The following is a 24,164-nucleotide window of genomic DNA, read 5'->3' on the forward strand; positions in this document are numbered from 1 at the left end:
CGCTCTTTTAGATTATAGTTCTCAGGAACGTCTCTGTTGAGTCCACCAATCATATCTGAGAACTGTTTACTGCGGTCCTCAACTTTCGACCGTTATTATGCTCCGCTCATGGGGCATTCCTATTACCTGGAAGGACCCTTCACGACAACTACGTATCGTCGTCAATAACGTGGTTTGTCGTGCTGAAAACGCACTTCATGATTTTAACAACATATCTGCAGATCTTGTGAAATTCCAGTTATTTTCTTCTCATCGCTACGGGGGAAACGTTAAGTCATTTTCAGTCAAATTTGACTAACAGTTTCCATACAAATAGATCTTTCTGTAAGTAACTTTTCATGCCTAAATCCTACTTCTCTAGTTAAACGTTTTACAGCAGGGTTTGAGGGTCAAGATTATATGAGGAACGAGACTCACCGTGCCTTCTAGAGGTCCACCCGCAAACTCTCCTATTCATCCCTTCTTCACGGTGTGTTGGCCTCAGGATGACGTTGCCGCTCCGAGTTAAGCCTCACCGTCGCCTCGACCCTGGTGCATTGCCACCGCCATCGAGCTTCGTGCAGGTTGCGGGGCTCGATAATTGTCTTCAAACTTCGCATTCACGCGTATCCACCTTCCAGTGAGTGTCACAAGTCCAGTGGCGTGGACCAGGCGATCGGTCATTGACTGGTATGCACAGCTCGTTACTTCTGGATATGCAACTATATAGTTCCTCTATTAAAATGGTCAAGCAGGCCGGGCTTGATGGAATGATCTCTTGTCCAGTCTTCGGATATCATGACAAGGTCGAAGGAAAAGTTTTCCTAGATCCGAACTGCTCACAAAACGGTCGGCTAAACATATCGGTAAGTCTGATACCATAAGTCATACACGTGAACTCAATAATTATTGCTATTGTAGATTGAAGGCGTGTTTGAGTTTGTTTCTGTAAAGGAGGATCTAGACGACGAATCTGCCCAGGGACCTAAAACTTCCAAATACAAACACGTATTCCTATCGTCCTCTACCGTTATTCCTATTTCACCTATCCCTGACCCGTTTTCCGACGTGTTTGAGGCACTGCAACTTCCCAGCGACTGGAGTTTGGATGGCCTTGCGTCTAGATCATACGAATTTAGCTTCGAAATTCCTCGCGGAAGTCGACCAGGTGAAGATATGCCTCCTACCTTCTGTGCTTCAATGCCTTGCGATAATAGGCGAGGAGAACTGTCTGTTGTGGAGAAGGCTGAAGTGTCGTATCGCATCATTGCAGTGTGGGAGCCCTCAGATATTTCGGAGACTAGTGGGATGTGCGTTAACAAATGCCAGGCACCACTGGCTTTCAGATGCTTACCGCTCAGGTTACAGGCTGGAAGTTCCCATTCTTTTCCATCCGGACACAGACTCTCATTCTATAGAGAAATACAATATCACGCCTGAATTATGGCTCGAAATCCCTCTTACACCAGAGCGATCTGTCCCGTTCCATTGCGCGGTAGGTGTAGGGTGTGGTACACATATATATCATCTCACGAACAGAATTTATAGGTCACTCTGCCACGCTCGCAAACGTTTTCTCGATGTTCCTCTGTCCCGTATTTTGTTGTATTCACAACAAAACCTCGATGCGCCACACTTGCCCGAGAAATCGCCGCCGATGCCACCATTGCTGTTTCCCTCATCCGTAAAGTTACCATAAACCCACAGCTAACCCCTACTTCCCCTGACACCACACAACAAATTGATGATCCAGACAGTCCATCTGGTCCTTTTCAGACGTCACGGGCTAAACTACTACACCGCGCAGCAAAGATGATTGCAACTGCAAGAGTTCGTGTACCAAGCCCTGAAGAGCCTTTCTCAACTGCTGTCCGGCACAAACCACTCCCTGCATTACCACAAGCTTCCTTCTCAGAAACTCATACTATAACAACACAAGTGTCTGTTGGATTTCCAAAGCGGCCTCGTCATCCTAGTGATCCCGATGGTTCTCAATGCCAGGCGTATCTGCCCGATGGCCTTTATAAGGGCAAATTCCGGTTGTCAAAGGATATGATACCAGGAGTCGATTGGCCTGGTGTTAGCGTTCAGGCGAGTCTCCTCCTACAACATACGATATACATCTGACTGGTAGGTTTCAGTATTATTTGGACGTCACTGTTCTCTTTCGGCAGGACGCGTTAAGGGGTTGCGTTCCCATTCAAGTTTTCTAAGCATCCAACTAGCAAGCCACTCACTATCTAGGACTCTTTTCGTCGCTGTGTCTGAACATAGTAAACAGTGTTATTCGTCATTTTATTGCATTATTGTCATTTATCGCACACACATCGCTGTACAAACTGTGTTTAATAATATTAGTACCATGCATACATCTTTAAATTTGGCACCAGCCTTGCAGGTGATATATTGTGTGACTTCCGTGCTCATGCTAGACACTGGATACTTTAAATTGAACTTAATGTGAATGTGGGCTTGGACCGCCTGGCTGTTGAAGCTGAAGATATACGCTGACGCGTGGGAACCTTTGTCGTCATTTGAGGTGAAAGGGCCAGATAAACATGATTACAGTATAGGACCGGCATTTGAGCCAGTGGATTTTGTTGACCGTCTCAAGTGAACACTCGTACATAAATTAAAATTTTGACTTGGCAGTCATGTTTATATACATGATGACCACGCTAATGCAACGCTACAGAGCAATCGAATGAGTGATGCGTTCACAGTGCGTGAGTCAGTAGGATAGTATCTCGATATCTAGTTTTTTCACCACTTGAGCCAGCCCTTATATGGATTTATAGAGTGCGAGTGCATCATGTAAGCGATGGTGTTTGTTGAGTCCGAAAATAAAATTCCAAATTTGGTTAGTTTCACTGTCCTTGATAACAGATTTTGAGACCCTAGTCCGGCATCCCAGTGGCAGCACATTGTTGTATGTTGGACATATTTTATTGTACTGAAACTGTACTATGGATATAAATCTTTCATTTTCTAGCATTTCTGACATCGATAATTGAATGATTCCTTCTCGCTGCATTGATTGGTGCTGAGAGAGGGCATGTTTCTGACCTGTAGCATGCATGCATTATTTTTTTTTATTTCTACTCGACAGTATACAAGATCCATGTATTACCAATACATCTGCACTATTCAATAGGTTGATAAACAAACACTGAGTGTGTGGTAGCTGTTTGGCTCAAATGCCGGTCCTATACTGTACATAGAACTATATTAGTTCTGGGACGCTCCTCCGCTTGTGGTGACAATCTTAACGATGCATGATGTGGCACGCTCTCACGTTCCTGCGCTGTCCGAGCCTGAGGCCTGAGGAATTCAAATCTCTCTGTAAAACCATTTCAGTGAAGTTTCCGCTGTCTGTGTATAAAAGAGCAAAGTAATCACTGTTATTTTAATAACAAAAACCGTCATCCAGCCCTCTCCTTCGAAGTACAACAATGAAGTTCATCTCACTCACCATGATGATTATATCTGCCATAATGCCAGTACTTGGCGCAGTTACAGTAGCAAAAGTAACCCCCGACGGCATGCCATGCGACAAGCCAGGTGAATACCTTTAGCATGCGTGTTTTGACCTCAGACCGCGTGCTAAGTACGGGTGTTTTCAGGACAGTACGAGTGCGGACTCCTCGCGGGTTATAACAACGGCAATGCGTTTCTGTACGAGTGCGAGGACGACTTCAAGATTCACGATTTAATTGATGATTGCTCCTGTCCGACTTGCTGTAGCGTCACGAACGGAGGTATGCCTCATAAAGGCGGGTCCTATACATGCACGCATTAGTGAACTGATGGAAACGTGAGAAAGACATATATAACAATATTTATATAGTCATTCTGCTACTGGCCGTTGCATTATGATACTTGGCTTTGTAGAGGAAAGCGGAGACTTGAATTCACATGCGCAACTTGCCAAATTTTGTTCGTTGCAGCGACACGCGGGAAAAGGAACTAAAAAGAAAAGGAATGTATACTAGTAGAGTTAGAAATGAATGTAAGGTATTAACGAATGTCTCACCTTCAGTCTCGTGCTAATAGAGCAGCGTATGACGGACCGTGGCGGACAAAATATAACTCGGCCAAAACCCTATGGCGCTGGATCAGTTCAACAATTATACACACACACAAATGCTGAACACACACACAGGTCTTGTGTTGTACAAAATTCAGTACTATATGGTCAACTATGTTGTTCGAGCTAACGGGTCTTAAATCATTAGGTCGCTGCAGCCCTTGCGAAGTTCTCACTAGACTAACCAAGCCATCAGATGACTAGAGATTGGCACGGGTGTGTCGAAGGTCAGACCCGCACCCGTACCAGCGGGTATGCGGGAGAGGTCTTTGCAGGCTTTGCAAGGGCAGGTAGGCGACCAAAAGTGTTAGTAGTATCATCATCCTGTAGTGCCAGATTTAAATACAAAAAATAACATAATAAACAAACCAACGGCGCACCTGGGCTATTGGGTCACCCGAGTCTTCTGATATTTGAGTGCATACGGGCCGATCTTGGTACTGTGTCTGAAAACTAACATAGATGAACAAATTAGAGGTAATACAATAATACAGGACTGACGTGCAAGATGCATACTAGTAGTGTGAGCAGTGACTGAGGACAAGGACTGTAAATTTAGTGAGAAGTGAATACAACATTATAGAGCCTGTACGCAGGCAGATACTAACCTACCATCGAGAAGAAAAAGGGCCTGCCTTTGAAAAAATGGCTAGAGGCTCGAGCCGGGCATCGATTACCTTGCTTGACAAGGTTTCTTTGACCCCCGGTCCCATACTAAATCGACACTTTTCGACCAACCGGCAACTTCCGAGTATCCACATGATCATACACCAAGTCATTCGGCGACTCAACACAGCTAATTAGCCTGCTACAATCCACTTCAAATTTTCAAAAGATTCAAGCTGTCTTCCCGCATCTTCCTTCCTTCGCAGTCAGCAGCCCAATAGGTGCCACGTTGCATTTCTGTTAGCACTTGGTACATAAATCTCTCCTTCGCATATTGGTCTGCCGCCTTTTTCTCTTATTGTACTGCCACGATGAACTTCGAAGATGGAGTCAATGCTGACGCTGTCTCCCAGGCTGGGCTAGAGAAGCTGGGCTACTACAGGAGATGACACGGGTTTGTGCTTGTTTTTGTTCCTGTTCAATCAGCATGTAATGTTCGTGGTCGTCGCTAGTCTCGAGGTCCAGTACAGATATTGTTCAGTGAGTAGAGCGTTCCCTTCACAGTCTGTCGGCTCGATGATTTGATTAGCTATCATGGCAGTCCGTATGTCTGAGCAGCGATTTGCTCAATACCGCGACTTACCCTCTTGTAGCATTTGGTATTGCATCACCTATAGTGACGTCACTCGTTGGAGGTGGTCCAGCGGTAATTATATGGGGGTCAATGTACATTTCCTACTCATGCGAACCACACTTATGTTTCACCAGCTGGAACCACAGTCAGACGTGCTGCGAAGGCTCAGGGTCTTGGCTGGGTTCAAGAACTAGTGTCGCATCTCACTCGCACTCCCATCAATATCTGGAACAGCAGCACCAACGGCACTCTCGATTCGAACAACATCACATTCCCTCTCAATCAACCGATATATATGTTGACGCTACCCACGACACCGTCATTTCCAGTAGTATGTTTCCACTTCCTTTTTTCCAATGCATGACTACTGACGGAAGGGCTCAGTCGTCACTACTCTGAACTTCACCAGTACGATCTCCGTCGTGCACAGAAGATACCTACTCAGAAGCATCTTTAGCAACTGTAATATCTGTTATCATCGAGCACCATGTCTGTTCTTTTAACATTGCTTGTCCATATATAAATACTGCAAATATTGTAGCGCGTGAGCGCCAATCGACTCGGCCGATAATTGTAATCATTTTCTATCGGAACGTACCATACTTAGTACTAATCGTATACAAACACTGGCTCCTATTTTGGGCCTACGTAGTAACGGCATCGGAATTTGGCCTGTTGGCTTTGCACTTACCTGAGTCTCTCCGCAATACTACTACCAAGACCTATAGAAAGGAAGACAATAATTCCTTTCTGCATTCAGGACACGAATTCTATAACGACAACTGATATCACGAATACCATTGCATGATCAAGACGGCTAGTAAATTTTACTGGTAACTTGTCCTGCACATAATTTGTAGTCTTATTTCTAACGTCACATCACGTAGATATATCTTAGCAGGTTCACTTGCGAATACACACTGTGCCTCCGCCATGTCACGAGCAGGTTACGACCGCCTGCCTATGCATACCGTGCCTGAACCAGGTGCACCGCGTTCCCGCTCCCGCTCCCGTTCTCGTTCGCGCTCTCAACCGCTCCGCATCCCTATAAAAGTCCGCTCGTTTGATTTCGCCAAGCTCTTAAAAGTCGCTCTTGCGCTTGCTGTGGCCGTTATACTATACACGTTTTACTTCTATGAGCCACACGTCGAAATCACCTTCTACTCGCGCAAGTGGATAAACAGCGAAATAGAGCCAGTGGGACAGCTGGCTGGATGTTTTGATGAGGGAAGGATTAGTGCAGAATATAACGCTTCTAGGTATTTGAAAGGACCGAAGGAAGTAGAGGTGCATTCTGGGATGGGCATGAGACTTGGGATGGACTGCTATGAGTTCGCCGCGACAATCCCGCGATCGACTAGTGCCATGGTGAACAGTGGGCGGCTACCTCCCGATGAAAGGACACAGTACCATACGTACTGGCGCGTAGACCTCGCACCTTTCTCAGAGCGGCAGGAATGGATGCTCAAATCCTTTTTTGCGACTCAGGATCATGCAACCTCGAGACTCGTGATGTGGTCGAATGGGGACTTGTCGACGAACCCTATACTTGCATCGTATGCCCACATGCACCCGAATTCGTTCGAGATGCGGGTGGTGGATATCCCTAATCTGGCGAGTGGAACTGCGTTGGATGGGAGTCCATTGCTGAAGACAAATGACAAGAAAGCATGGACGGATGGTGATCTTGTCAGATTGTTAGTCATATGGAATTATGGGGGTGTGTGGATTGACATGGATTCACTATTGACTCGAGACCTTTCTCCTCTACTCGAGCACGAGTTCGTCACGCAGTGGGATTGCTACGGTAAGTGCTCGTCACCCGAATCCTTGAGCACCACACTCAAGTTTGTCCTGCAGACAAGATTTATCAGCCGTTAAACGGCGCACTGATGCATTTCCACAAACACTCTCCATATCTTTGTGAAGCATTCAATATCATGGCGACTTCAGAAGCTCCCCGTGCCGATTCTACAGATTGGGGCGCACTCCTTTACCTTAAGCTCTGGCGCCGACTCCTGGGTGCTCACATTCCGCCTTTCAAAGTCCTTCCATTTTGTTTCTCAGATGCCCGATCCTGCAGATTGGATAACAGGTTGCCTGATCCATTCGATGAGGATGATGGCAGGGAGGCACGGTGGTGGCGTGCTACGAATGGCGGGCTGCAGGAGGGCGGAGACCTAGACGATGCGCTTAGGAATGTGTTTGCTGTGCATCTCCATAATCAATGGGAGAAGACATTTCCGAAAGGAGGCTGGGTGGAGAGGTTACTTCTCAAGAGGTACGACGAGAAGCTTGTGGAGAGAGAGGATTTGTCGACGAATTACATTATCTGACACTGCACTGACATATCCACAGATAGTTTACATCAGTTATTCATTAACCGTGAATGATTCATATACCACGTCTTTGTTCGTCACATCAGTCTTGGGCGATTCTTTCAAAACACCATGGCTATCGTCCTGGGGCGACAAGCTAATTTAAAAGGTAAATGCTTAGTATGACTATGCCCGACAAGAATGCGAGGACACATTGGTTAGAACTCTTACAGGCCGTATCAGTCAGTCAATTAAAGAGTAGATGAGATTCCTATCTTCTAGATAATAAGAAAACCTTGGTATTTCAAGGCATCCAAATACATTACCACATACGGTGATCATGAAATCATCAAAGGGACACGGGCATCCCGCCAGCGAGCATATACAGACAGACATAAGTGTCAGCCCTACTCAATCTGGGTATAAGCAATGTGATATGTCTATGTGCCGCTGGCAATCACAACACATGTGCTCAATCAAGATTTCGTGCTGGGAGGTTCTCCACGTCAAACAGCCGGCCGTGATCATCAAAACACCATACTAACCTTGCCTCCGATCCCTATTTGCTCAGCATGGCGCAAAATTTAGAGTTCTGTTTTTGCATTGCAGGGGAATAATGGACCCATTTTTATGCCCGTGCTCCGACAGAAGTTATTCCGCCTTCAGTTCGCAGACTCTATGCAATGTGAGGAGATGATGGAACGCAGTCGTAGATTCACTGATACGTCTACAGCGGAGGCATCTTGCGCACAACTTTTCCCTCATTCCTTGCATGTATCCTGAGCTTCTCCAGCACGGGAGACTTCACCCACCGCTCAGGTGGTGTGCGACCTTCAGTCGCCCAATAGTATATGTCCCAGTCCGGTTCGTCGAGTAGCTACAATAGAACATAAGTTTGAAACGCCACCGATCAAAAAAGCGAAAGCACCTTGTCATACTCTTTCAATTCTGTCTCATCCATTTGCTTCAGGTGATCCCTTGCGAACGTACTCAACAGAAGATCGCTCTCCAAAGTTCCGCGCTTCCTGCTCTGATAGACTAGTCTTGCACGCAACGTCTCCTTGGACTCTCCAGAGCGTGGAATGGGAGTAGGTGGTGGGATATCAGAGGGTGTCTGAGTGTTGGAGAGATGTTGTGGGGTATGCGGAAGGGGCCATGGGTCTGCAGACCACCGCGATGTCGTAGAGAGTGTGCGACGTGAACAACGCATTGCCTCACGAGTCAATATTCGCGAAGAGAGAAATGTAGACATTTTGAGGAGCTCGACTAGCGAAATGAAACGTTGTGTAAATAAACGAAGCTAGTGGATTAGTTACAACAAAGTTACAAGCTGAAGAAATTGTAAACATAAGCAACGCGCGCCTAACTAAGCGTTAACGCATGCAGTATCGCTCGCATCGGTACCATGCTACAACCTCGTCTATCCGACTCATGACATCTACTGGCAGAGCAAGATATGAAATGGTTCCCGTGCACGACCGAGCACATCGTACCTCCTCTCCTCGGCGCAAATCACCCATTTCTTACTTTTCGTGTTTGCGACCACGGAGAGTATTCACGTTCTTGAAATTTGCACTTCCACTAGTTTTTATCATATGTTACACGCTATACTATCTCTTCGACCCGCGCGGCCACATTGACCTCGTGTTATATCAACGAGAATGGATACAGCGCGAAATACTTCCGCTGTCCCCACTTGGAGGATGCTTTGAGCCCGAGCGCGTCAGCCCGCTGTATAACATCAGCGAGGCAGTGTATGGCAAGAAGCGTTTTGAGGTTCAGGCAGGAGTAACAATGCGAATGGGTATGGACTGCTACGAGTTTGCAGGAACAGTAAGGTTCGCAGAAGGGGAGTGGACCGAGGAACAACGATATATCCCACCTGAGGAGCGAGCACAGTTCCACACATATTGGCGTGTCGATCTCGCGCCTCTCGATGAGAGACAAGAGTACATGCTAAAGTCATTTTTCGCTACGCAAGACCTTCCCCGCTCTCGTCTAATACTCTGGTCAAATGGCGACCTATCACTCAATCCAATCGTGCAAAAGTATCTCAATCTGTTCCCTGACTCGTTCGCACTTCAGGTTGTGGATATACCCGAATTAGCCAAGGGCACGCCAATGGAGAATCACCGCTTCCTCAATCTCGAGGACAAGAAGGCATGGGTAGACGGCGACCTTGTCCGGTTACTTGTCATCTGGTCGTATGGCGGTGCTTGGATAGACATGGATATGCTTCTGACCCGAGACCTCTCTCCATTGCTTGAGCATGAGTTCGTAACGCAATGGGATTGCTACGGTAAATGGACAATCAACCTACTCTCGCTCACGTACTCAAAAGATTCTACAGACAAGATTTACCAAGCATTTAATGGTGCTCTCATGCACTTCCGCAAGCACTCACCTTATCTCTGCGAAGCTTTCCATCTCATGGCACACAGTACTCCTCCACGTTCTCCAAGCACCGATTGGGGCGCAATTTTATATCTTCGGCTCTGGCGGCGCCTCCTCAGTGAATCCATACCTCCTTTCAAGATCTTACCGTTCTGTCTTTCTGACCCCCTGGCGTGTCGTCTTGACAACAGCGTGCCAGACCCATTTGACCCTGATCGTCGAGATGGGAAGTGGACAGGCCGACCCGGAGAGGGACTTGAGGAGGGCGGAGCGCTGGACAAAGCACTAGGGAAGATATTTGCTGTGCATTTACATAATCGTTGGGATAGAGCATTTCCCCAGGGCGGTTGGGTGGATCGGCTATTGTTGAGGAGGTACGAGGATGGCATAGAGAGGAAAACAAGAATAGATGGTGAACTATGATGTGCTGATTTGCTGTGAGTACATTGATTCTGGACAATAGCAACAGACGCTAATGACATTTGCTATCGACAGGAACTATAGCACTCACAAAATTCAGACTTCTAGTAATGATCCAATGTTCATATATATCGTGCTATATTTTTATTGCAGGACTGACGTGTGTGGACAATCTCGCCAATCAAACGTATTGCATGCATGTGAACCTCGCAGTCAAATCGTTGTTCGACTATGTACGCGTATGCTCTAAATCATCAGTGCGTGACGCGCTCACTGACTAAGAGGTTGGGATCTATCCGATATTGCTTATGACTCGTCTACAGATTCAGGTTAGTAACTTGCCGGACTTCCCAAATCTAATCACATGACGGGTATCTTGGCAGCCGATTTTCTTTCATTTGTGCCTTAGCCCACTATGACCACTTCCATTTGACTCCAGAATTCTTCCCTGTCCTTCTAATTCGAACAACGCATTATGCACTGGCCATATCACTATTGAATCAGGCCTCAAGCTCAAGCCCGAGGATTCATGGAGCATATCGGACTCCATCATGATCCAATGTCTGAGCCACAGGTGGGCTCTAAACGTCACTTATCTGGATACTATTAATCATTGAAGCGAATTACTTGGAAGCGAAGCCCAAGCCAGAAGCAGAAGCGTCCAGTAGAGCGTCACGAGGCAACCATGCCCTTAGACCTTACTGCAGGGTCAGTTGGCTAGGGCCGCTAGGCGGGATGGCAGCAGTTTCGAACTGCGAAAATTCTCGTCAGGCTACTGCTACTCCAACTGCACCTACCGTCTTGTTCTGTTTAGGAAAGATACTACTGAGCCCATATACCCAGTGGGAGTAGAAGTTCCGAGACATGACTGCAACCGTGCTTGATGACTGGCCAGCTGCAAATGGTAACCATGACCCACCAGTAGGGTAGTTTATACGAGGCCATCGGGGGATACGAAGCTAGACCCCAAATACGGTGGCCTTTAGCACATCCAATCCCCAAAACACGCTCACAAGAACCTTGATCGGCCGTTCCCGCGGGACTTTTGGTTTCTTCGTGCAGAGACGATGCTGGACTACTGGACTATAAAGGGCTCGGACCAGTCACTTTACTCGCACTATATCCTTGACGACAACAGATGACTGTTCTTGACATCAACAAAGCTCGCGCTTGCTTTCCGTCCCTGAAATCAGGGCACATCTATGCCGACAACGCAGGGGGGTCACGGACTGCTCAACCAGCAATCGATCGGATCGTGGATTATCTATCCAACACCAATGCTCCGCTGAAAGCTGGCTGTGCGGCTATTAACTCTCAGTATGTTGTTGAGGGCTCCATTGCTGCTGTAGAGTTGTTCAATGCTACATCTCTCGATGAGGTTGGGTTTGGTTCGAGTTCGACGATGCTATTCGAGAATATCGCTAGAGCACTCGAAAATGATATCCAACCTGGAGATGAATTCATCATCAGCTATGAACATGAAGGTGTCTGTCATTGTCTTCCTGTATCTTTTGTTGAAGAATCTCACTGCTCATTTTAGCCAACAATGGTCCTTGGAAGCGTCTGGCTGAGCGGCGCAATGCCGTGCTCAAATACTGGCGTCCCATACCAGTATCTGCAGAAAATCCTTACTCGGTCGCATATAAGGTTGAAGAACTTTTGCCCCTGGTCTCATCACGCACCAGGCTGGCCGCGATCACCGCGTGCTCCAATATTTTAGGATCTGTGCATCCTGTAGAAGAGATAGTGAAAGCTCTTCGCCAGCGTGCAAAAGAACAGGGAGCAATAAAGATCGAAGTGGTTTTGGACTGCGTTGCATACGCACCGCATAGAAGAATGGACGTACAAAAGTGGGATGTCGATTACTGCGTAATTTCGTCATACAAGGTCTCAATATCCGCGACTTTGATTTGGTGTCTGACACTGACACTGTTTGTAGGTGTTCGGGCCTCACAATGCTGTTGCTTACGTGCGGTCAGCAGCTCTGCAGACATCTTTAACATCCATTGCCCATGATTTCCTAAAGGTAGATGACAAGCCCCGAAAGTTTCAACCAGACGGTCCAGGTCACGAGCTTGTGTATGGTGCATCGGCAATCGTGCCATATCTCAAGTCGTTGACCCCAGCAGATGATCTCACAGCATCTTTCGACGCGATCGCAAAACATGAGCAGGAGATTTTGACGCCCTTGCTCCGCTTCCTGACGGACGCAAAACAAGTTGACAGGGGCGTTCGCATCTTCGGAAAAAGCGAGGTCGATTTTTCAAGGATTTCCACTGTCTGCTTTGTTGTCGTCGGACAGAACGCGATCAAGAGTAAGGATATCGTGGAAGCATTCTACAAAAAGGGAGGGGTAAGTATTTCAGTAATCTCACTCAGTGATTGTATTCGATTATGGGTGTTGCACAGATCACGATTCAACGCGGCTACTTCGGTTCCTACCATCTTATTGATAATTTACGCCCAAAGCTGGACGTTGATGACGGGGTCGTCCGCATCTCATTTGTCCACTATAACACTGCCGAGGAAGTGGAGAAGATCTTGGACGTACTGCGGGAAGTTCTAGCTTAGCAATAAGGTGAAGGTGAACATGTATATATGTGACATCGGGATGTATTTTCTTAGCACTGCGTAGTCTTGAGGATGGCCTGTTTTTCCCAGTGTTTTCTCGCAGCTAAGTAGGGAAGTGAAATTTTACCACTCCCTAATGCTTCCATCCTCTCCCCTCCATATTGGGTTACGCCACGCCTCAACGCCAGCTCGACTATATTCCTTGGCACGGGTACGCACAAGCTCCTCGTTGATAGTGATACCCAATCCAGGTCCTATGTAGATAACGTGTCAGACGTTTAGCGCAGAGCATCAAGATTAGGATGTTGGAGATCGGATGGAAAGAAGAATGCCAACATGATCATTGCTGAGGAAGAGGTAGTAAAGTCTACTGCTGTGCGTATGGGCAACACATCATGCAGGTCCCTCCAAAAAGAAAATGAACCAATCAGGCCCGAGCGAGAATAGTACTCACCACTGGGAGTTGTGACATACCCGTCCTTCACAGCAAAAACACTTGGATCTGCGAGATATGTGAACAGGTCTGCGTCATCGCTGTTGTAATGCATCTACAAAAAGCCAGTTTTTTCGCGTGTCACATGTCATGGGATATCAGAGCGAGAAATTCACCTGCCAGCTCATTTCTTGAATAAAATCTGGACGCCCGAAATCGTGAGCGCCTATTTTATAAGGGCCAGACCACATGCCAAAGACTCACAATTAAGCTTCGACACACCAACAGCAATACATGCGGCCAAAGCAATCGGTCCTAACGGACAGTGCGGGGCAAGTGCAACATCGTATGTTTCTGCCATAGATGCGATACGTGCCAACTCCGATATTCCACCACAATGGGAGACCTTATACATTCTGTCAGTTTGTTTGCACATAAGGAGATGGGCAAAAACAGAAAAAAAAGAATGGACTTTGGAGCTCAGGTGAGAGGTGAGCACCCACGTCTGGTTGTGCGACATCTAGCGCATGTCCTTCAAAGTAAGGACGAAACTCATGTCGCGAGTAGAGCCGCTCCCCAGCAGCAATAGGAGTAGAAACGAGGCGCCCAAGATCCGCAAATTCCGAAGGTTGAGTAGGCAGAAGGGGTTCTAAACCAAATTCAGTACTTGTGCCACATAAAAATGCTTCTCACCTTCGATGAATAAGACACCCTCGCCCTCAAGAAGCTTGGCGAGCTGGCGAGCCATACCCTTGTGTACCCGTCCATGAAAGTCCACTCCAACATCCATCCCCAACGCGCGAACTTCACGCACGCGCTCCACTGTCCCCTTCAAGAGCTCGGGGGAGTCAAGCCACGCAAGAGCCTCTATGTACGATTCAGACCCGTTGTATCACAAGGTCAATAGAACTTACCAGTAGCATTCATCTTTACAGCAGTGAATCCTTGCTCTTTGCGCTCACGTGCTGCTTCACGGACAGCACTTGGATGGTCGCCACCGATCCATCCATACACACGAACACGATCCCTGACTTTACCACCTAAAAGCTGCCACACAGGAACTCCGAGCTTCTTGCCCTTGATATCCCAGAGTGCAATATCAAGGCCAGACAGAGCCGACTGGTCGCATATATTTAGACGAATGGTAAGCAAGGAAGCAGATAGAAACGCCCACCATTAAGACAGGTCCACCGCGATAAAACCGAGCGCGGTATGCAGTCTGCCAGATATCTTCGATACCATCTGCATCCCAACCAAGAAAACGTTGTGCGAGGTCAACGAAAGCGCCCTCAATTGCTTCGGTGTGTCCTTCCAGGGTGGATTCTCCCCAGCCAACGATTCCATCGGCTGTCTCAATGCGCACAAAGAGCCAGCGTGGAGGCACGCGGAAGACCTATATTTGACGGTGAGTATGCTGGAAAACCTGATGCACGTTGTGGGACGAACCTCAATCTTTGAGATGAAGCCGGAAGATGAAGTTTTAAGGGACATAATTTGCCTCTTTAATGGAGACGAAAAGTGAGAGAGGGAGTCTTCCCTTCAGCTGCATGGTCCGCGATTTAATGTTGAATTGAGGGTGATCAGCTGAACATGACCGGTCCGCGTAGTACCGACGGACAAATCGTATTCTTGATACATTTTTGAGTATGCGATTGATGCGCAATGGGCATGTGTATCGGGAATAACTCATTTACATCCTGAACTTGAGCAGCTAAGGGAATCAGATTTCTTACGTGGAGCAAGTTGCCACAAGTCACTGGCTTTTTACTCGTAAAATCAGTTTCGCAAGGCTGCGTGATGCTCATGGCCTCGTCCAAACATTTGTCAAGTTGTTTCACCTCGACGTGCAATAAATAAGCACCAGGAAGATACCTTGTGACTGTAATGATGGCTTAGGCATTGAAGCAGAAAAGACCGGTGACAACATCTCCTGTATAATGGAATGGAGTATAACATATTGAATCTGATGTAGAGGACAAGAGCGTCCTACCGCACATCTCCCAAGTTATAAGCAGTACTGTCATCCACATTGCACGCCTTACATACCCATTAATCAATGAGGTACTTGCGCTTGAAAAACGACCGAAGGTGGAGAATCTGCCAAACCCCAAGGGACGTGAGGGCAAGAATGGTGAACCAGGCAAAATTCTGCACGCGGCGATTCGTCACAACTGCAAGGAACATAAGACTCATAATAATGTGCAGTAACCCAAAGAAGACTGACGATTGGTGTCTGAAAAACGTTCTTCGCGCTTCTTGAGATATTCGAGTTCATCGACTATCTCTTTTACAACTCCTTCCAACTTTCGCATTTCTGTCTCAAGCCCAGAGAGTGATTCTTGGTTTGCAATTGCGCTTGATGACAAGGAGGGAGTCAGTAAGCTATCATATCGAACAAACGCATAACACACTTGTAGTCAACAGCGTCAGCCCCAATATCAATATCCAGATCGATAGTGCGCGACATATTCCGTGCCATGTCCAGTTTGATCTCTAGAACGCCATAAGTAATTGCCAATAAGATACCCCGCTAACAACAAACGCACCAGGGGATAGATAATTCTTGAAACAGACTCCAACCTCTCCCTCGCCATGTGCTGTGACAGCAAGTCTCGTCTCGCCTTTAATGTCGCGTTTTGATAGATAGACGTTACGGTGAGGTGTTGAATCTAAAATTTCGATGTCTACCCGTTGGTTTGCCCCAGGCCCAACGTTAGCGGTGACGATGACAAGTGCATGGGTATGCGCAGCGTTCCATATGCATTTTGGGATAGGCAAACGAGCTGCTGGTAGGGCGAATTTGATGGCGTGCGTGAAAGGAGCAATGAGTGCGAAGAATGCGAGGAGAGAAAGCATTGTTATTCGTGCCATGATTAAGTGTCCACTGAGCTATAATGTCAATAGGTAGAACGCCCCCTATCTATCGTTAGTGCGGGAGAGAGAAAAGAACTACAGAGAGCCAGAAGGGCCAATAGTCGAAGTAGTCGTGAAGACGCAGGCTGGCAGTTTGGTAGTAGAACGATGTGCACGGTAATCTATCAGGTAGCCGGTCTGGGAATTCCCGAAGATGATCTTTGCGCGTTTCAACTTTCAGAACTTCGAAGATATACTCTCTTTATGGTCGACATGACCTCTCAGGCCTCAGGATCGACTGACTCATACGAATTGTTCGAATACTTTTGTCGGGGTATACTAAGTATCTTATTCTAGCTTGTCGCCCCCAGTTAGTGTGTCTTGTGATACCGTTGCACTTTTGCAGGGGTTTGATAGAAAGATACAATCAAAAACGTATGTCTGCGCCCTAACCTCACATCTACGTGTGATTATGGTCAATCTTTGAGCTAAAATATCAATGTTTCTTTTTAGTAGTTACGACCGCTTATCATTGACCGGAAGTCACAAAAACATCAAGCTGACGTTTTCGAGTGAATATCACATCGAGTAATCGAACGACGAACAAGTTAACATGACTTGCGTTCGCAATGTATCAACTCCGCCGAATTTCGCCGGTTGTTGCTTCAAATTGTTGGGATAGCGCGCCCGCGCCGCAATTATTACAACGCGCAAAGGGGGTTGAGTCACGAGGTTGGGTCCTGCCAATACATTTCAAGCAAACTTACACCATTATACCCGCAATTTGCAGAGCAATCATACTCAGAGTTTTTGGCGCGAGATTCGTTATCGGCAGTAAATGACCGAAGACAGCCGGTGCGGTACTGGCAGACGTAAATGCTGTTGGAGCAGCAATGACGGCGAACAAGGAGAAAGGAAGAGTTGTACGAGGTAGTATGGGATCTATTCCGAATAGGATTTGAATAACTCTCAGATAGCAGGAAGACTGGCTAATTTTATGACGGAGACTACTGCTAAGCGTTTACTTCTAGCTTGCGCCCCCCAGTTGGTGTGTTCTTGTGCGCCTTTGGTTCAATTTTAGGCTTCGCTGACTTTGCTACTCGCAGATCTAGATGGATATATTTCTGCACAGCTTAAACGCGCCTGTGTAACATCAATTTTAGAGGCAGGGTCTGAACATTTAAAATCTTCGTCATGGCGTACATGGTGACGGTGTGAGTGGCAGACTTGCATTAAATCAAGTCAGTATGTGCGTCGTATAACATTCTCTCATTCTAAAGTTGTTCTAGTCTTGGGGCATACTAGGTTATGCACTATAATCGGACCCGAACAGCTCGTAATTAATCAGAGGTCCGTGAGCTACACAATTTAAATCTATCCCAACGTTGCTAGTCTCGATTTCTCCTGTCAGCTACAGAGCCGACGAACGGTGTCTATGGTTTAATCCCAGAACGTTTAGCGAGATTGTTAGGACAGAATTTGGTCATTCAAACACGAAATCATCGCCGCGGCGGTCTTCTCGGACTACATACTGCCAGTTGAATCGGACCAATGTGTTCCTAAAGCCGTTTTCTTCAATGATTATGACACAGCCGCGATACACTCTATAGATACTCTGCGATACTGTATTCCTTTTTAGTGTGCTTGTACCTACTAGCAGGGGAAGAATCAGGTGAAAACTGTGAATATTTCAATCCGTGATACATTCTAGATCATCGAGACATGCGTCATGATTTTTGAGTCCAGCCTTGCCCCGCCATCTGGTCACCTTCGTGCGTAATAAGTGCTCGATGTCGTGAACCCCTTCACATGCAGGCAGTGCTGTGCGAAATTTATTATACCATGGCCGCCGAGAGCTAAATCACAGCAGTAAGACATGCGATCCTGCGACGAAAGCTGCACGGGCGACATACCACTGAAATTCAATAAAATGTCTGACATGAGTCTCGATAGTCTTATGAGTCGCAATATCAGGGAGTTCTTTGCAGATTTCTAGGTATTCAAGAGATACTCGAACAGGGTCTGGGATGATATTTGCAAATATGCTGTTCGTGTACGATTAATGACGCGGTACCAGGAAATGGAGGACAGCGGACAAACCAAGGATTGCCTAGCAAAGTTTCTCCTACCATGATACCATCAGCTTGGGTCTCTTCCTTGTTCTTCTGTACATCCTCCCATGTACGGACGTTGCCATTGCTCACGACTGGTACTCTGAGTGCTGTCTTTAGAGTGCGAACCACATCTAAATCTGCAGCGCCCTGACGCCGTCGTCTGGCGGATACGTGACGCGCATGAAGAGTTACCCAAGATGCACCTGCCTGTTCCAGCAGAGTGGCAAATTCAACTGTGGATGATGGGGGTGACGATGAAGGACAGAGGCGTAATTTTACGGAAGTCGGTGGCTGCAATAGGTGGGACATCGCAGAAACTAGAATCGCATGCTCACCAATTGAGAAGGTATTCGATAAGGTTGAAACTGCTTGCCTATGGTCTGGACGAGTGGCCAATCCTTTTTGGCGAGAAGATAACCGCCGTAGCGATCTTCACGGGCATGCTCTTGTGGGCATCCTAGGTTCAAATCTAAGAACTTTGCAGTCAATTCAGTTGCAAATACATTTCATTCGAGAAATTACGCCCACCAATACCGCTGCACAAGTCTTGTATCTTCTTTCCAGCTTGAACGATGATCTCAGGGTCATTACCGCATAGCTGGACCACCACCGTCTCATTACAAGCATCGCGACCAAAAGTCAGATCACGCTGATGAAACTCGAGGTAATCTCGATCTTCAAGAAGCTTGTGAGGGTCAAGCATCTGCGTATACGCGAGAGTTGCTCCATGTCGTTGTGTCAACATGCGGAAGGGAGCATCACTTTGCTTGACCATGGGAGCAGCGATGTAGGTGAGATCTGGAATGGCCATTCTACACCAGTGAAGATGGACTTGCCCGCAGGCTAACGGAAATATTCGAGGTCATTGTCTGACAGTCGACAGGACTTGTTTTGGCACTTGCTGACTAACTTTCATCAACATTCATGCAAGCTTTACAGCGGCAAGCCGCGAGATGTGATTGTCACATTTCCCTTCGCAGTACTTGTAAGAATGTACAAGGGTCTATGAGTGCGAAGGGCCGCTGGTAGGATGTAGGTGCGCGCTGTAATGCAATATGATAAGGAACGTGGCGTAGATACATATAGATATAGTGATTATAAAGATCTAGACTTCGGTCCTAGATGTTATTGTCATACTGTAGACGATAAGGGTCTGAAAATGGTTGCCGAATGTAGTGGCGTCGCGCCTGACAGGGTAGGGTAGTGAGGAGAGAGAGAGAGAGAGAACGGACGTAAAAACATATATGGAGTTTACAGGATGACGAGAATTAAATTGGATATTTGACAGGATCCAGAGTGCTGTTGGTCGAACGGATCGGTTTGGCGGCGGATTGGACGACGGTGACTTGATGGTTGTTGGCACCGGTGCTGAAGTTACTTCGGTAATTTCCAGCGGAAAACGATTTGTAATCCTACTTTGTTGGTATTCGCTAACTTCCGCTGTACGCAGGTGGTACTTTCCAAACCATCAATCTATCGCGAGGCAGGTTTTTTTAAATCTCCCGCCAGTATAATGATGATGCGATATATCTCGTCTGGCTTAATGCTGATTCCCTCTGGCAGGTGGCGGGCTATGGCAGCCTATCATAGCTACCGTGCATTTGGCAATCCAAATCTGTTGAGTCATGTAACTTGACAGCACCTCTCCGACTAGTGGGTTTCTGTGTACATCGGTGGTAGCGGATCTCACATAAATTATCGATTTGGACGTGCAGCCGGTCCGACAAAGTATCTATACAGCGTATGCTTCTGTTACCAAAGTAAATGACACTGATCTATCTAGTCTTTCTGCCTACCTCTTTCTACAACAATGCTGCAATTCTATCTGCTAATTCATAGAGGCCAACATGAATTCTGGGGATACCGTCCTTGACACGATCAATGCTCAATATTGCACATGTTCTTCATTGCTCACTTACAAACACTGGCAAGCATATCGAAGATTTGAACATCCTTGCATCCATCACTGGCGACACTATCTGGACTTCACTGTGAATTTCCCTCATGCTCCTCATCCCCTTGACGACATCGTCGACTTTGTAGCCTGCTGGACATCGTTGACGCATCGAAAAAATACTTGCATAGGAAGGCGGCGTCATCGAGGCACCTACGTCACAAACGACGACAGCATGGGATTCAAGGGCGTTCCATCGCTCTATCAAAACTGACACGCGGACTGTCAATAACTGATAAGTTGAAATCGTGGATCTCCACCGAGTCTTGAAATACATGTCGTTGATCGTTGAGACTGCAGCCGCGATAAAGGAGGAACACGGCGGAGATCGAAGCCCATGAGGAACAGATCATCCACCCTCTACCGGAACTTCCAGGCGCAAGGGTCCTGCGATACGGTTTACCTCTCGGGTGTAGTTACTCTCAAACATGTCTTAGAATAATCATTGTTAGCTCGCCAAAAGTAGACAAAGTGGAAGTAGAACGGTGGTGCAGCTACACTTACTGGAGCAGGAATTCACTTGAAGAAATGGCGGTACCATGGCCACAGGGGTCCAATTATTACAGTCACAACCGTATCTTGTATCAGGTTTTCGTATCAGCCTCGAGACGCGCACGGTTATCCGCACTCACAGCTTCTGACCATGATGATTTTCTCGGTTATAGTATGTAGACCTTCGGCATATGTAACAGATATTAATAAGAGCGCATGCACATGCACTACCCCCAAGCAGCTTTCAGGGTTCATCTAGCCGATGACTCTTTGTAATAATAAGCATGTGAGCATCGTGCAGATCAGATATAGCAATTTTACTCACATGTGCGAAGTCATTGCAATCGCAAACCCGAAATTCGACAAACAGTCCGGCGGCTGACCACTGCCAGTGGCAACCACCCAACCCAACACTGCTACTTCTTCTCTACTAATCTGTCATTCCTTGTTCTTTTATCTCACCCATTTCGCACACGCCGCGAAACGCTCGCGACGTCCGTCCGCTCCGCTGCTTCTCCCCGCGACCAATTTAGCATCCAAAATACGTAGATAGTCACAGTCCCCTCCATCCATAACACATCGTTCAAACCTATCCTCTCGCTGGCGCGTACACGGACATCCCATCTTTCGCTGCAAGGACAAAACAAAATACGTGGAACGGAACAAACAAATGCATAAAACGGATCATCGCTCACGTGGAAGGGTAATGGCTTTGCCAGCTGTAGCACCATCAACAAACCCATATCATCGGTTCAAGCGATACTCGTTCCTTCTTTTTCCCATCGACCTCGGCCCCGGTTTTCCTTGATGGCGCGTATGAGCTAAGGGAAATTTGGCACCAACCCACCAAAATGATAACAGGTTACCCAGGGACGGAATTTATGCGCGCCTGAATTTGGGTACGAACTGGTTGTTGAAGATTCACCCCCCCGCGTTCCTGCGTTCTCAGCGCATGGGTCTTTCTCTTTCTCGAAACTCAAAAAAAAAAAAAAAAATTGCATCCGCTGCAAGCCCGCTAGAATGATGATGGTGCCCAGACCTTCGGCTTCCTTTCCTTGTTACATCCGTAGCGCCTTTCAATCATCGCGGGAGAAGAAGGACTTTGGGCTTCTCATGAACCTGCAACATGGAGGCTTTTCCGCGGTGTGTCAATAGAAGTGAGTGCATTGCGTGAGGTTATACACTTTTTTGCTTTTTGAGGGTCAGAGCTTTCGATCGAGTAGCATCATCGGCGAAGGGACGTGATCTCTAGGTGCTTCGCTTCGAATTTTGAGGTAGTTTGATCCACATAGTTTGGTCAGTTACGTTTTGTTGAGGAAAAGTAATGAAAGCGCCTGGTCTGCCGATAGCAGGTGATCATTGTAGTGATCAACTCTTGCGCTCAACTTGGCTATCCTTTCACGTGCGTGAATTATCGAGTGGGATAGTTCTTATCATTCTGGAGGTGAGTCGGCTACCAGTGGTTCCAGGGAAAGTATCGCTACTGGGAGCAATGATGGGCGCTACATGCTGTGGCACGTGGAAGTACGAACGTAACATGTTAACTTCATACTTGATGTATCTACTACAACTACTACGGCTCCGGTCCATCTCGCAAGCGCGCCAGTATAACAAAATGAGCTTTTTGTAGAAGATCTTGCAAGACGCCACTTCGTTTCCATTCACTTCACTTTTATCCACGATGGAAATGTGGCTGCGAATAATTGTGTATTGCAAAGTGCGCGCGCGTAATAACATACAAATGCCCGTAGGATGATTCAAAATGCCTGTGCCGAAATATGACAAGTTACATTACAACGCTCGCAGCCTTTTTAGTCCGTTCGTTAAATATAAAGATGAAAATAACAGATATACGAGAACTATGATGATGAAGGCCCAATTATAATCTTGATCGCCATGTTTCCATCCTCGTCTTTGCCACGAGCCAATAATTCAAAAGCTCGAGCGGTATCTGCCAAGGTAAAGCGGTGCGTAATAAGTTTTTCGATATTGCGGAGTTTGCCCGTTGCAAGCAACTTGAGAGCTTCAGGGTACGTGTTGGCATAACGGAAGGAACCTTGAATGTCTACTTCACGCAGGGCTGCTGCAGAAAGCGGAAGCATGACATTTCGTGACCCCATTCCGATCAGCATGACTTTGCCACCCGTGACAGCAGCCTAACAGTTGCAAGTCAGCGATGATCGAAGCTTCCCAGACTATTAACGTACATGAATGGACATCTGGATACAGGGTTCAGCGCCCGTACATTCGAAGACCACGTCGAAACCTTCAGGTTCGTTGAATTTAGACAAGACAGTCGAGACGTTGTCTTTTGCACGTTGAAGCTGCTCTTCTGTCGTTTTGGCCTTGTCAGCCATGGGCAAGCAGTATGTTTGTGAAGCGAAACCGTGCGATTTCGCAAAGTCCAATCGTGCCTGGTTAATGTCGATGGCAACGACCTGAGAGGCACCGTATGCATTGGCTAGTGCACAAGCGAGGACGCCAATTGTGCCCACACCGAACACGAGAACACGTTGACCTGAAGCAAGCTTGGCTCGTCTAGCAGCGTGTATCAAAACTGACAGTGGTTCAGCCAAGGCGGCTTGTTCAAAGCTGCAGTTATCAGGGAGTCTAACGAAGAGTTAGAATGTATGAAGAAACGATTAGATGAAGGGGCTCACGGATGAATAGCGTGCGCTGGATGGTTCATCCGGTCTTGTAGGGTCCCGTCAAGATGAGGAAAGGTCTTTGCGCTACTGGCAAAGCGCATATCTTTACACAGATTGTAACGGCCAGACTGGCAATAATTGCACTCATTGCACATGATGCCGGCCTCTATTGCAACGCGTTGACCGAGAGCTAAATTTTTCACACCCGGACCGACGGCGGTGATCACACCTGCTGATTCATGGCCGAGGACGAGAGGTGCTTGGAGTGCAAAATCACCATTGCGACCTTCTAGATAATAGTGCACTAGGAAATTTGCTCGAAGGTCGAACTTTAAGAGTAGAGGAATAACTCACAGTCGCTTCCGCACAGTCCTGTCGACTGTATTGCTACTTGTGCGTGGTTGTACGGTGGAAGCCAGAATGGGCGTTCTTCGAGACGAAGGTCCTTAGGACCGTGAAGGACGACTGCACGTTGTGATTGAACCGTAGCGGGAGACATGATTGTGATAGGTGGAGGGAAAGTGTTAAGGGATGTACATCCTAGTATCAACTGGTGACCTTATATATACAATATAAAGTTGCAAGAAGGAGCAATCTCGTGAGGAGAACTTCAACTTATCATTCAACCAGATTGGGAAAGATCCATTCGGTCCGGTTGACC

General features: G+C 47.1%; 11 protein-coding genes across 11 annotated transcripts; 6 read left to right on the top strand and 5 right to left on the bottom strand.

The window, feature by feature from the left end:
* Positions 1-243: 243 nt before the first annotated feature.
* EDB93DRAFT_870791 (uncharacterized protein) lies at positions 244-2,242 on the top strand. Its single transcript, XM_041457764.1, has 7 exons — positions 244-324; positions 377-619; positions 680-845; positions 901-1,289; positions 1,348-1,474; positions 1,528-2,070; positions 2,121-2,242. The coding sequence occupies exons 2-7, from the start codon at positions 486-488 to the stop codon at positions 2,190-2,192; spliced, it is 1,431 nt and encodes a 476-aa protein (XP_041311177.1). The 5' UTR covers positions 244-324; positions 377-485; the 3' UTR covers positions 2,193-2,242.
* Positions 2,243-3,037: 795 nt separating this feature from the next.
* Positions 3,038-4,206, top strand: EDB93DRAFT_1335283 (uncharacterized protein; the record flags this gene model as incomplete). The annotated part of the gene is made up of 3 exons (XM_041455306.1): positions 3,038-3,540; positions 3,603-3,737; positions 4,142-4,206. Exons 1-3 carry the CDS (start codon positions 3,432-3,434, stop codon positions 4,204-4,206), a joined length of 309 nt encoding a protein of 102 aa, XP_041311178.1. The 5' UTR covers positions 3,038-3,431.
* A 1,060-nt stretch (positions 4,207-5,266) lies between these two features.
* EDB93DRAFT_1247031 (uncharacterized protein) lies at positions 5,267-5,763 on the top strand (the record flags this gene model as incomplete). The annotated part of the gene is made up of 3 exons (XM_041452528.1): positions 5,267-5,378; positions 5,441-5,637; positions 5,716-5,763. The coding sequence occupies 3 exons, from the start codon at positions 5,267-5,269 to the stop codon at positions 5,761-5,763; spliced, it is 357 nt and encodes a 118-aa protein (XP_041311179.1).
* Positions 5,764-5,771: 8 nt separating this feature from the next.
* EDB93DRAFT_1200766 (glycosyltransferase family 32 protein) lies at positions 5,772-7,724 on the top strand. The gene is made up of 3 exons (XM_041450939.1): positions 5,772-6,139; positions 6,194-7,113; positions 7,167-7,724. The coding sequence occupies exons 2-3, from the start codon at positions 6,240-6,242 to the stop codon at positions 7,640-7,642; spliced, it is 1,350 nt and encodes a 449-aa protein (XP_041311180.1). The 5' UTR covers positions 5,772-6,139; positions 6,194-6,239; the 3' UTR covers positions 7,643-7,724.
* Positions 7,725-8,351: 627 nt separating this feature from the next.
* On the bottom strand, positions 8,352-8,876 carry EDB93DRAFT_1101264 (mitochondrial protein; the record flags this gene model as incomplete). The annotated part of the gene is made up of 2 exons (XM_041447088.1): positions 8,352-8,501; positions 8,553-8,876. The coding sequence occupies 2 exons, from the start codon at positions 8,874-8,876 to the stop codon at positions 8,352-8,354; spliced, it is 474 nt and encodes a 157-aa protein (XP_041311181.1).
* A 209-nt stretch (positions 8,877-9,085) lies between these two features.
* EDB93DRAFT_1079137 (uncharacterized protein) lies at positions 9,086-10,441 on the top strand (the record flags this gene model as incomplete). The annotated part of the gene is made up of 2 exons (XM_041445432.1): positions 9,086-9,923; positions 9,975-10,441. The coding sequence occupies 2 exons, from the start codon at positions 9,086-9,088 to the stop codon at positions 10,439-10,441; spliced, it is 1,305 nt and encodes a 434-aa protein (XP_041311182.1).
* A 1,135-nt stretch (positions 10,442-11,576) lies between these two features.
* On the top strand, positions 11,577-13,141 carry EDB93DRAFT_1307635 (pyridoxal phosphate-dependent transferase; the record flags this gene model as incomplete). Its single annotated transcript, XM_041454770.1, has 4 exons — positions 11,577-11,922; positions 11,979-12,325; positions 12,378-12,791; positions 12,848-13,141. 4 exons carry the CDS (start codon positions 11,577-11,579, stop codon positions 13,007-13,009), a joined length of 1,269 nt encoding a protein of 422 aa, XP_041311183.1. The 3' UTR covers positions 13,010-13,141.
* EDB93DRAFT_871398 (enolase C-terminal domain-like protein) lies at positions 13,071-14,993 on the bottom strand. Its single transcript, XM_041457765.1, has 9 exons — positions 14,889-14,993; positions 14,617-14,835; positions 14,357-14,561; positions 14,136-14,309; positions 13,946-14,091; positions 13,707-13,848; positions 13,619-13,644; positions 13,464-13,557; positions 13,071-13,263 (listed from the first exon to the last, which is right to left on the bottom strand). The coding sequence occupies exons 1-9, from the start codon at positions 14,931-14,933 to the stop codon at positions 13,133-13,135; spliced, it is 1,182 nt and encodes a 393-aa protein (XP_041311184.1). The 5' UTR covers positions 14,934-14,993; the 3' UTR covers positions 13,071-13,132.
* A 301-nt stretch (positions 14,994-15,294) lies between these two features.
* EDB93DRAFT_1125922 (emp24/gp25L/p24 family/GOLD-domain-containing protein) lies at positions 15,295-16,425 on the bottom strand (the record flags this gene model as incomplete). The annotated part of the gene is made up of 4 exons (XM_041448735.1): positions 15,989-16,425; positions 15,854-15,935; positions 15,667-15,797; positions 15,295-15,613 (listed from the first exon to the last, which is right to left on the bottom strand). Coding segments are annotated over exons 1-4 (656 nt in total), but the record flags the coding sequence as incomplete, so codon positions are not given.
* A 1,331-nt stretch (positions 16,426-17,756) lies between these two features.
* On the bottom strand, positions 17,757-19,312 carry EDB93DRAFT_871731 (FMN-linked oxidoreductase). The gene is made up of 5 exons (XM_041457766.1): positions 18,938-19,312; positions 18,783-18,878; positions 18,396-18,726; positions 18,209-18,340; positions 17,757-18,151 (listed from the first exon to the last, which is right to left on the bottom strand). Exons 1-5 carry the CDS (start codon positions 19,218-19,220, stop codon positions 17,986-17,988), a joined length of 1,008 nt encoding a protein of 335 aa, XP_041311186.1. The 5' UTR covers positions 19,221-19,312; the 3' UTR covers positions 17,757-17,985.
* Positions 19,313-22,406: 3,094 nt separating this feature from the next.
* Positions 22,407-24,112, bottom strand: EDB93DRAFT_1125954 (chaperonin 10-like protein). The gene is made up of 4 exons (XM_041448736.1): positions 23,858-24,112; positions 23,516-23,807; positions 23,063-23,465; positions 22,407-23,011 (listed from the first exon to the last, which is right to left on the bottom strand). The coding sequence occupies exons 1-4, from the start codon at positions 24,000-24,002 to the stop codon at positions 22,715-22,717; spliced, it is 1,137 nt and encodes a 378-aa protein (XP_041311187.1). The 5' UTR covers positions 24,003-24,112; the 3' UTR covers positions 22,407-22,714.
* Positions 24,113-24,164: the final 52 nt, after the last annotated feature.

This window comes from Suillus bovinus (genome assembly GCF_016758785.1).
Source record: "Suillus bovinus strain UH-Sbo-P2 chromosome Unknown EDB93scaffold_8, whole genome shotgun sequence".
Classification (NCBI taxonomy): Eukaryota; Fungi; Basidiomycota; class Agaricomycetes; order Boletales; family Suillaceae; genus Suillus; species Suillus bovinus.